At 41.0% G+C, this 12092-nt stretch overlaps 1 protein-coding gene across 12 annotated transcripts in view; it reads right to left on the reverse strand.

Annotated features, from left to right (window-relative positions):
• The window catches only part of map2 (microtubule-associated protein 2), a 103919-nt gene that overhangs the window by 21398 nt on the left and 70429 nt on the right, over positions 1-12092 (reverse strand). For 8 of the 12 annotated variants that reach the window (XM_087852981.1, XM_087852973.1, XM_035912779.2 and 5 more), the window contains 5 exons: positions 9833-9922; positions 8551-8625; positions 6323-6538; positions 4204-4485; positions 3-3077 (listed from right to left, as the gene is read on the reverse strand). In XM_087852981.1, the coding sequence (XP_087709107.1) occupies positions 3-3077; positions 4204-4485; positions 6323-6538; positions 8551-8625; positions 9833-9922 (3738 nt within the window). The remainder of the gene's footprint in view (positions 1-2; positions 3078-4203; positions 4486-6322; positions 6539-8550; positions 8626-9832; positions 9923-12092) is intronic. The other 4 variants (XM_087852975.1, XM_087852978.1, XM_087852979.1 and 1 more) reach the window with 4 other exon arrangements.

Consider the following 12092-nt stretch of genomic DNA (forward strand, 5'->3'; position numbering starts at 1 on the left):
ACCTTGAGTGTCAACCCAGGAGCTGTCCAGAATGGAGTCATCCATTGTGGTTTCATCTCTATCATAGCTTTCTGTTGGTCCTTCTGTTTCTATGGTCTGAGCCTCCCTCTCGGGGGAGCCGGGAATTTCAGGAACATCTCCCATTTCCTCTAAACTGGCAGCCTCTATGTCCGCTTCCTGAGCCAGCTCCACAGACTCTTCTTCCTCTTCTTCTTCTTCTTCTTTTTGGGCAGCAATGCAAACTGCTTCGGCCTCAGGTGGGGCAGAGAAACGAACGCTGTGGCCCGGCTCTTCGGCTTCATCAATGGTTTGGACCACAGTAATGAAATCATCTTCAACTGTCACCACAGACTCAATGGCAGCATGAGCCTCGGGTATTTCCTTCGTCACGTCGCCTTTGTCCTTCATCTTCTCAACCTCAGCAGGCTTTATTGCATCAGCTTCTTTTTGTCTTGCATCCACTTCAGGCTGGTCTGCAACTTTTGTGTTCATCTCTTCCTCCTTCTCAAGCTCTTCCTTTTCTTTCAGCTGCCTTTCTATTGTTTCTTTCTCTTCCTTCTCTCTCAACTCCTTCTCTATTCTTTCCTTTTCCAGGCTTTCTTTCCTTTCTCTCTCCTCTTGTTCCATCTTTTCCCTCTCTTCTCTTTCTTTTCTCTCCCTTTCTTCCTTTTCCTTCTTTTCTCTCTCCTCTCTCTCTTGCTTTTCTTTCAACTCCTTTTCTTCTTTCTCTTTCTTTTCTTTCAATTCCCTCTCCTCTCTTTCTTTCTGCTCTTTTTCTTGTTTTTCTTTCAACTCTTGCTCCTCTTTCGCTTTCTTCTCTTTCTCTTGCTTTTCTTTCAACTCCCTCTCCTCTCTCTCACGCTGCTCTCTTTCTTGTTTTTCTTTCAACTCTCGCTCCTCTTTCTCTTTCTGCTCTTTCTCCAATTTCTCCCTCATCTCCTGCTCTTTCTGTTCTTTCTCCTTCCTTTCTGTTTCTTCCTTCAATATCCTCTCTGCCTCTTCTTTCTCTCTCCTTTTCTGCTCTTCTCTCTCTTCCATTTCTTGTTCTTTCTTTTCTGCCTCTTCCTTGATTTTCTTTTCTTCCTCCTCTTGAAGTTTCTTCTCGACTGCTTCTTTCTCTTGCTCTGCCTTCATTTTCTTTTCTGGATCTTCTCTCTCATCTTTGTTTATGCCTAACACAGGTGAGGCTGATCTTTTCGGGGAGCCATACATTTCTCTTTGTTTAAGTTTGGAAGGTGAGAGCACTGGGGAGAGCAGCTTGTCATCATCAATATTGCTCTCCACAGATGAGGCAGATGAAGTTTTAACAGGCCTGGCAATTCGGTCCTTGGCCACACCAGTCAGCTGGTACACATCTTCAGCGTCCACTTCCTCATAGGCTTCCTGGTGCACCAGCTTCACCTTCTCTCGAAGCTCCTGCAGCTCTCGCTCCTCCTCCAAACTGAGAGGCCTGTCCTCCATCTCCAGTTTCCGGATCTGCCTCTCATAGTCAGCAATCTCGGTTTCTGACGCTGAGCCTTCACCGCTGGCTTGCCGTTCAGTCTCACTCACTGACCTCCCACCTTCCTCCAGTGTCACAGTGACAGTTGGTGTCACAAAAGGCTCGTAGGGCTGAGCAAGTGGTGTCTCGCTTACCAAAGTAATCATCTGATCATCTTCTTTGTTCTTTTCATTTTCTTCAGCTGAATCTTTTCTCTCTTCTTCTTTCTGATCTTTTTCTTCAGCTGCATCAGCAACTTCTGATGGCTGTGTTTTATCCTCCAAAGACACATCTCTGACTGCTAATTTTCTTGCCTGCTCAGCTACCTTTTCCTCCAGGACAGACGGGGTGAAGATTTGTGCAGAAGTGTTTGTAGGGCTGAACACATCTGCAGGGGATGGCATGGGCCCTGAATATTCACTGAATACACAATAACCCATCTCTTCCAGCTGGCTGTCACTCTTTCTAGCTCCAGGACTCTGTTCCCCTGAAATTAGGCTAGCCAGTGGGTCATAATTTAAGGCAGAAGAATCAGATTGAATCGACTTCCTCCGAATGATTTCTGGGTCACTGTTTTCTGATTGTAGTCCCGAACGGTTACCAGCAAGGTCAAGCATTTCGGGCAAGTCTTGTGCCATTACTGTGCCATTTTTATATGTATTCTTGGGAGGCTCAGGGGATTCTGGAGATTCCGGTTCAGGACTAGGTTTTGGAGGCTGCTCTGTGATCCTTGGAGGAGATGAGGAGTCTGAAGTAATGGAAGCTGCCGTCTCAAGTATAAGTGGAGGGAAAGATGGTGGCTTATCTGCAGATGGTGTGGTAACAGGAAGGTAGTCTGCGGAGTCATCTAAACTTCCACTGGTATATGACATGATATCTGTGGCCAGTGGGGAGAAGTTTCTTTGTCTGCCTTGGCCACTTTGATCCATTGCTCCTATGGTGATGTTAAGTGAGTAACTCCTCTGCTCTAAGGCAAGTTTACCTGGGGAAAGCCTGCAGTCATTACTCCTGTCAGGAACTGTAAATACCCTAGTGTCTTCTGTTGTACTTTTTTTAGCTTCAGGTTTATCTTGAGCTTCAGCAAGTGTGCTGTAGCTGATCTCAGGAGAACTGGTATCATCAGTACTCTGCTTGTCACCAGCTCTACTCAGTTCGTAATAACCCTTACCTTTACTGTGAGGACCTTCACTAACCTCCATGGCTGATGTTTCAAAATAGGCTGACATCCCAGATCTGTCTTTTGTGTCACTTGTTGAGTCTCCTCCTTGAACTTTGGCTCCCACTGATGTGAAATCAGCAGGAGAGCTGATGCTGCTGAACTCTACCACCTCCACTGATGGCTGCTTCTCTGACACTGTAATCGGCTCGCCATATGTAGGCTGAAGTGTGAGCGATCTGACGGGTTCCTTGGCTTGACTTTGAATATCTGGGGGTACAAAGGATGGCATATCCATGGTGGGACTCTCTGGTACAACTCGTTCACCAGCAAAGAACCCTTGGATCTGGGGCTCATAAAACTCCTCTGGACGTTTCTCTGATCCAATGCTGTCAGGGCTCATGGATCCACTGTCCTGCTTGTCTGTCTCCATCTTCAAAGCTGAAAGGATATCTGTAAGTTGGCTGTTTGATCATTACAGAAATGCATTGTTTTAGCATGCTGTGAATGAGATATCTATTAAGCCAGGGTCTGGAAAAGCTATGACAAAAACAGGCAAAGCTCTCCTGAGAAACTTACAGCACAATGGTACGGCCATCAATGAAGAAGTACGGCGAGATTACGCGGTCCACCAAGTCACAGATGGATGATAAAATGGGATGGTGGCGTGACGGAAACCAGCATGAGGCAACTGGGATGTTGACTTATGGGAAACAAGCAATAACAGATGGGAGAAATATCCATGCTGACCTTCAAAACCATCAGATACCAAGTGAAATAGCATTTCTGTCATTCAGTAAAATGAAGTGTTAAGTCAGTTTTTCAAGTTTAAAGCTTTTAATATTTAAATAGTTTTCACTATTGTGAATTTAAATGTTCAGATGTCAGTTTATTAGCACAATCATAGAAGAACTTTACTGGTAAATGACAGATAAATGCTATATGCTGTCACAAGCTAAAGGTGACAAAAACAACCCAAAAAAGGGAAAGAATTTGGAATTAAGCTGATACAGAAATGCATTTGATGAGATGGTTTTACCAACAACTGCACCACACTGAACATGAGACAGCCAACACAAAATCCCCTGCAAACTCTGTACTCAGATTCATGATACCAATGATTTATGCATGTGTTGCAGGAATGAATCATGGCTACAAAACTGCGCACAGCACTGGCATACCAGCACTAGGCAATGTATAAACACAATGAAAAATTTGGAAGCTTATAGCAGGTGGAAAAAATAAAACCAGCAACCGTCACGATTAGCATCACTTCACTTCATCATACCACTACGAAAACGGCCGGCCCCGAAAACCACAGCAAGTAAAAAGAAAATATAAGCAAAAATACACAATAAAACCAGGTTAAGTTAAAACAATGTGGCTTTTTTTCACCAACAAGCCTGTGTTGCCTTGCAGCCGCAGCAGAGCGCAGGGAGGATCACTTGCCATTCCACTTGAATTATAATGCTTATAAGTTATACATTTCCTTTGTACACATCTTGCGTTCTTATACAGTGGGCAATGCAGGAACATGCAGGCAGGGAGAGCAGAGGGCAGGACACACCTGTCTCAGGGCTCTCCTCACCCTCTGCTTCCTCCTCCTCTCTGTCCATAGAGCTGTCTGCAGTAGCACTAGCTGCCTCAGCCGGCTCCAGGTCTAGATCCTGGGCCTCGTCTATGGCCTCTGCCTGCTCTAAGGGCTCAGCTTGGGGGCTGTCCAGCTCGGGCTCTTCCCCACTCCACTGCTGCTCATCAAGAGCTGCCTCGGACTCTGCTGCCTCTGCACTCTCCTCCTCATCTTCCACCTCCTCCTCGTATTCAGCTGTAAGAGCCTCCATGGTCTCTTCTTCCCGAGAACAGGGTGAAAGGGGGACACATTAAGACTACAGGCAACACAGACTTGGGTTATGTGAGAACACAACTTATGACGGGACACTTTCAGCTCTAGGGAAAGATGGCCTAAAATATTTATTTGTTCACACATATATGTACATTACACATACAGTACAGACTGCTGTTATTTATGCGTTTTTTGTTTTCTTTTTTATCATATTAGAGGAATATAATATGATAATAATTCCCCCCCCCCCCCAAATATCTGTCTTTTTAAAATAATTTTTCCAGTCCATAAGCAAATCCTTAACAGATACTGACCTTTGATCATTTACGACTAAGGTCAGTTGTTTAGTGGTAAAGATAACATTGAGGAAACAACACTTCATGGCTTTACATTGCATGGACAGGATACTATATATGCAAGTAAATGAAGGAACATTGTATTCATTTGAGTCAAATGAAAGTCAGCTGCAGATCCATCGTGACAATGTCACATCTTTCTAAGGATTTGCAGCTGATCGTACAAAGTGGCTGCTAATAGTCATTAAATATGATCATTTACATTAGTTTACACTAACTAGAAGTTAATAAATGTCTTAAGTATTACACAAATTTAAAGCTGCTGCGACCATCACACAAATGTTAAGTTCAGCTGAGATCTGTGATTCCAAAAAACGACAGTAAAATATGTCCCGTAAGATAACTTCTGAATCCCTAAGCTATGGGAATCAAGAGTTCTGGCTTTTCATTTCATTTTAATTTAATATCTCTGGAGAAAGAACTTTCTTTCCTGTACTCTTTTGAGCAACAAAAAAAAAATAAATCAGCAGCATCAGGAAAGTTTAATAACTGAGACAAGTTGAATCAGTTCGAGATGGGCTCTTGGTTTCTCTATATTACTTTTTTTGTATATTACTGGATAGGGATTTGGATTCTGCCATTAGATTTCCAAAGATTTATTATGCTATTTTTACAGCACCTTCACAGCATCACAGTCATACTAGACTTTACACTTATCTTGTGCTGAATGACTGACAAACTTGTTAAAAAATGCCAAAAAAACCCATGAAAAATCAGCTGATTATTTTTAGATTGGTTTGCTTTTTAAAAGGTTTTTTTAAAGGTTATTTATTATGCTTACTGATGACCCCGAATAACAAGAACAAATGAATGGAATGATTTTTTTTAGTTGATAATGGGCGTTTATTAAAAAGGCAGAAGGGCCTCATAAGATTGCATGTGCATGACGTCCACCTTTCTGAACCACAAATGTGGGTGAATATGTCTGAGCTGAAAGTCTTCCTTGTTGCCACAGTGAGAGTGTAAAGGTAGGTACGGATGAGTGTAGAGGGTCTGACATAGCACAGTATGGTTTAGGGGATGAGAAGTAGTCTGGAGAAAAGAACCAAAATACATCTCTGGGTCTCCAAGACATCTATGAAAGGCTTATGGTCATGTTCCACAAGTCAGACTTGCACGATGGTCTGACTGATGAGCGAATGGCAATAAAACACTGTTATTTATATAACTACTTTGAACCGTCACTATTATGTGTTAGAGTTAACAGCATGGCAAACACGGATAGCAATGGGCTTTGGTAAAAGAAATTTAAAACGGAAGAGAAATATGGCTGTTAAATTAATATGCTGTTTTGATTGAATAACCAACACAAGGACACACAAACGCACACAAAGACAGACGAAGAGACGAGCTGACGGACGGAGAGACGGAAAGACGAAAGGAGAGAGGAATGGGGGAAGGGAGTCAAATCACAAGAGAGGAGAGGAAAGAAAGAGAAAGGAGATGGAGGGAGGGGGGATGGCAAAGAGGAACCATGCGTGGTTCACCTTCAATCTGTCTAAAGGCCACGGCTTGCCCTGTGGGGCGAGAGCCCGAGTGCGTCCACTCTGGGCTGAACAATGGGTGCTCATAGTACTCCTCTTCGGAGTGGTAGGGGTCGTCCTCGGGCACGGAAACTGAGATGGAGGGGGCGAGGAACTTGCACCTCTCACGAGAATTTTGGAAGCGGCGGAGAGGGCCCGCCTCCTCCTCATCCCCTACATCTACAAACAAGACAGACACAAGGAGAAGAACTGCAGGGAAATCTGGACACGCAGACTGAAAGAGAGAGTGAAAAGGATGGAGAAAAAAAGATAAAGGAAAAGGGAGAAGAAAGCAAAAAACTGGAAAAAAAACCCCACCAAAGAATGGCCATCTTAAAAGTGACTTAACATGCAATATAAGATTTTATTCTATGAGGAGCTTTGGTCCAAACTTTTTTAATTTGGTCTCAACTTTATTATTTCATCAGCCTTAAAATGTAAACTTTATTAATAAACAGTTCAACTGAACAGCAAACAGTCACTTTGCGCATGTAACTTTTTGAGACTGGTCAAACGGCAGAATTAAACTCTATAGATATAACCAGGAAAATATATTCTGCATTTATTTCATCCTTGATTTAGCTACTACTGATACTAGACTGAACAGAACTGAAAGCAGAACGAATATGGGCCCAGCTATGGTCCTTTAACTTTTACGAAATGCTAAGTAACCAGCAAGTTCAAAACAATTTTTGCCTGACTATTTAAGATGGACATTTTTTGCAGTGAAAAGAGAGATAAAGCTTGAAGAGAAACCGACAAAAGAAACAGAAAGAATCAGCAGAGAGGGGAATGCCAAAGAAGAAGAAGAGAAAACTTGTTTGAGAGCAAGAGAGACGTAACACACAGAGGACAATGACAAACAGACAGTGACAAGCAACTCAAGATAACAAAGCTTTGGGGGCCAGCCATTCTTTGAGAGCAACAAAACGGGCATATTGTATCATTTGTGAAAGATATCTGCTTCACATACGAATGATTCAACCAAAAATAAAATACATACAACATTAAAAATAAACAGCTACAACAGTTGTAGCACTAATACAGCAGAAGTCGCTAACAAACCTGTAATGTTTTGTGGGGGTTTTAAAAGCCACAGTGAGAACAAACCTCAACACTAACACAAACTACTCAGTCCTGTAAAACACTCCACCTACAGTAAGCAGCCTACATCCCAACAGCTTTACAGCTGTTTGTCATGAGCACACAACACATAACAACACATGTCACAAGGCTTTGCAGCCCCTAACCTTATTTCTTTTAGTTTTAGTTTTATAGCCCAGTCACTGCTTAAAAAATTAGATCAAACATAAATAATCAAACTTATTCACAGCTCTAACTGGGATGTTCAAAATCACAGGATAAATCTACACTGTGTGATTCAGAAAACGTAAACTAAATATAAAGTATTTTATGTATGCAAATGGCATTCATCATCTTCCATTCTCAAGAGGCAAGCTATACTAAATTATGTAACTAGATTGCATTTCTACATTGGGAGGGGCTTTTTTAAATACCCAATTTATTAGCTTTTCTACACCTTGCTGCAGCTTTCTTAGTCCTTAAATGTATAATTTGTATAAACAGAGCTAGATCTCTGTCACCTATAGCCACAGCCAAAGACACAGGGTACAATGACCAAAAAACGCAACACAATGATTAGACAGGCAAAACTGAAGACATAACTCAAGTAAAATCACAAACAACAAGAAATCAGAGGGTTGCCTAAATTGGTTGTCATATTAGTGTGTAGAAGACAGTGAAATGAAGAGGTTAGAAAAGGAAATGGATGGAAAGGATGATAAAAAGAGTGCACTTAGTAGAAGTGGAGTGTTCATGCATGTTATTGTGTCTTTGTCAGGATAAATGGGGATGATAATGAAGATATTCATTTTATCTGTTTCAGGCGTACAATGATGACACATATGCAGTATTCCAAAAGAAATGGATGACAGGAAAAAAGGAGAAGATGTTTCTGCTTATAGCAGCTTAAGTAGATTTTCTGAACGTTTATCAACGTGTGGTTCATCCCCTTTAGGCAGGGCATGTCCTGAGAGGTGGGCACTTCCAGTGCAACCATACACCAAGACCCAAGTCTTGGTGGTCATAAAGCATCAGAAGCCACAGTCAAAAGAAGAAGTCTCCCTCCTTTTAAGAGACATACCGAGTATGTATTTATATTCTTGGCCTACCTTGTTCTAGAGGTCCAAAGTGCTCTGCAGCAGGTGAGGGGGGAGGCGAGGGAGGCAAATTGGTGGTGTCTTCAACTAGAAAGTGTGACAGAGATAAAAGACTGAAGTTATTAAAAAAATAAATCATATATTATAAAGGATACTTTCCACTAGCAGAAAACACTTCTTGCAAGGTCACATGCCTAGCATGTATACGAAGCATATATATGTATAGCAAGGTATTGCGAGGCTGAAAACTGCTAATTTCCATTTTCACATGCATTTTTACAAGCAAAAAAAAAAAAAAAAAAAGAGTAAAACATGGAGTACAGGTGCAGAATCCTGTAAAAAAAAGTGCTGTAAATAAGCAGTAGCTTTGTATTTTTCTGTTTAAATAGCAGAAAAAGAAAGGCGCTGCTAAATATGAACTCTGGCCATCCAATCAGTACCACATCTGGCAGCCAAACAGGATTGCTGTCCAACCATTGCTTAAATCATCAGTTAATACCAGTGAGTGCATATTCCCTTTTATCTTTAGTTTCAGTGTCAGTTGCTCACAGCTTTCACTGCAGCAGTAGTTAGAAACAATTTAGTCTTCTTTTTTTTTTTTAAATCACAGTTATGAACTGCACGGATCATATATCATTTCTGTACATATACACAGGCTGTTACACTATGCTTATGCACATTTTACTCCTGTTATGGGTATTATATAAGTGGCTGTTCCCTGCTTGATTCTGTTGCCAAAGACGGGGGTCAGACAGTAAGAGACAGGCTGGGCAACATGGGAGTTGAAAGTGACTAATTAAAGGACAAAGGTATGAGCTACTCTTGTTACTACAGGTACACTGTTCCATGTAAATGTTTGACAACCAGAAGCCTGGTTTTCAAGTGTGCAGGTTATGACTAATTAAACAAAATATACAACTGGTCTACTGTTTATAAAGAACTAGAGTTGCTGAGGGAAAATACAGACATTTCTGCATTTCATTTTGCTGCAACATGTTTTTAACGTTCTTCAATTAGCGAGTCTTTTCAGGTTAGTAACAGTCTGCTATATTGCTCCACTGTTCACTTATTAAAAAAACAGGTATAACAATAGGACTAAAGATTAATAATTTCAGCTGTCTAGCAGATGGATTAGGTGCTCCGACTCCTGAAATGCTGCTTTTAGGGATCTGGAGACATGTCATCTGCACCCAGGGCCAGGTCCCATGTGAACAGGGGCCTGCGTATTATAGTTTTCTAAATGCTACTGCTCTGTAGCACCATTAAAGAACATATGTACATTTTTATAGCTCACCTGATGGCAGTCTTTGAGTCTCCTGCTCTCCCTTCAGTACTGCCACTGCCTCTGCTGTGACTTCCTGTACAATCCGGGCTGACACTTGCTCTACCCAGACACAGACATACAAGGTCAATGCAATATTATTAAACATGTTCCAACCAGACTAATTCTCTGTCCATATTGCTTTACAGTAGCTCTTTCATGTCACTCAAAATGTGAGACGAAAGGCAGCACGAGGGGGCTGAAATTGTCTTCATAACACCAGCAATACCATGTCTGCTAGTGAAGGCTGCAAGTGTCACCATGGGAACACAACAGCCCATGCAGACACAAAGTATGAAAAAATACCTGTAATACTTTCTCTATTTTCGTCACGACAAAGGAAATTTTACATTTCAATAACACACAGTAACATTTATAAAAATACTGCCAAACCTAAAAGTAACATAAAGAATAAAGAATGCAACAGCTTTTTACATAGAAATACAAGAATGATACCGCAATGTGTAATACTGTCAGTTGTTTACTATTGTTTTTGATTTTTTTAAATGAGTTATCGTTACGCAAAATCGATCAAATGTGAGCTGGATCCAGTTCCGTCGGCGCAGACTTTTTTGTAATTTAACTATCAATCTGAATTCCTTTCATTATCCAGGACAGAGTGCTGTCTCAAGGTGCAGTTCAAAGATGGACCCAACTGCAGGCCAGAACAAAAAAAGTGAGCTTTATTTCTAAGCTGGTAAAACAGTCCAGAATGAAAGCAAATACGGAACTGATTAAACCAAGAATATAAAAAACCTGACAAAAAGCAGGAACAGGAAGAGAATGACAAAAAGAGAGGTAGAACTTAATCAACACAATAAACAGACAGAAAGTGAAACAGCGGACATGAGAGGAAAACGAGCCACAAGAATAAAAGATAAATGAACAAACTGGCAGCAGGAGGACCGAAAGGAGATAGGGAAACACTGAGGGAGCTAAACACAGGTAACAAACTAAAGCTAGGAACTAAAGCTGAATGAAAAGCAACAGTAGAACAATCCATTATCCTAACCAGTATTCAGATCCCATAACAACGCACTCCAACACTAAAAATTAACTAGACCTGGAAGGATAAAGATACTGGAAATACAATAAAATCACAACAGGAAACTAACAATAATCAAAAACTTTGAACATTAGAACACCAATGAAACCAAACAGTAAATATTTAATTTTAAAAAATAATCCAAAAGCTCCAAAAATGTGGCCAAACCCAAGGAGAGTTTGTCATGGCCTTGTGCTTCAGCACCTGGCCATGACAGTTTAGTACTGTTTGGTATTTATATATCAGAAAGCCCAGCAACAATTTTGCTTTAGGGTCCATTAGCAAAATGAGTTCCTGATACTATAATGTCAGATTGGGTTTATTGCAAATTTAGATAAACTCTCTGCAATTATTTTTTTTCCACCAGCTATACAGTAAATGCATTTTATCTTTCAAAAGAAAAGGAAAAAAAACAATGTTAGATGGTAATACTAGTGTTAGCATTTAGCAAGAAGCTGTCAACACAATATGCCCGTCTAACACTTGTAGGCAGCAGGTGTTAAATAACTACAGTATAACAGGAAAAGCCAGCATGCACACAGTTTTCAATTGTAACAAAGTGAGTAAGTCTGTGACAGTTATGTACTCATGCGCTAATATAGTGTTATCCTAAATCAGGACGCACAAAAAAGGGCACCATACGAAACTGGTCAAGGAGTCTGCATTCAAGCTTTCATCAGTCTGCCTGCATGCATGTACGAATCAGAGAGGACTGCAGAGTTTTAAACAAAACCATCATTTCTATAGTAACAGCAGTTATGTATGGCTGGATGGCATTGTGATGTTTTTTTTACTGTTGCCGTTTAAGAACCTTTCTCTTTCCAGCATCACCCACACATCAACACACACAAGCTGGCAGGCACACACACACGCAATAACCCACATACATTCCCTTCTTCCGGGAACACTTAACACAGCCCACTCACCAACTCGAAGCCACCATTTCCCATTTTCAATAGCAAAGTGCAATAAATGTGTACCACCTTTTTCACTGCTTCCAGGCAAAATCCTTTCATCTGATACTAAAAAGCAGAAGAGAGGGGTCCTCGTCAAACCTGCTCAATGCTTGTAACATCAAATAACAGCCCCTAAAGCTAAAAACTGGCATTAAAAAAAAAAACCCTGTACATTTTTGTGAATGGTTTAGAACCACACTGCCTTTGTGTCATTTTTTTTTTTAAATTTTAT

This window comes from Neolamprologus brichardi, chromosome 16 (assembly GCF_056152115.1).
Source record: "Neolamprologus brichardi isolate AB-2024 chromosome 16, ASM5615211v1, whole genome shotgun sequence".
Lineage (NCBI taxonomy): Eukaryota > Metazoa > Chordata > Actinopteri > Cichliformes > Cichlidae > Neolamprologus > Neolamprologus brichardi.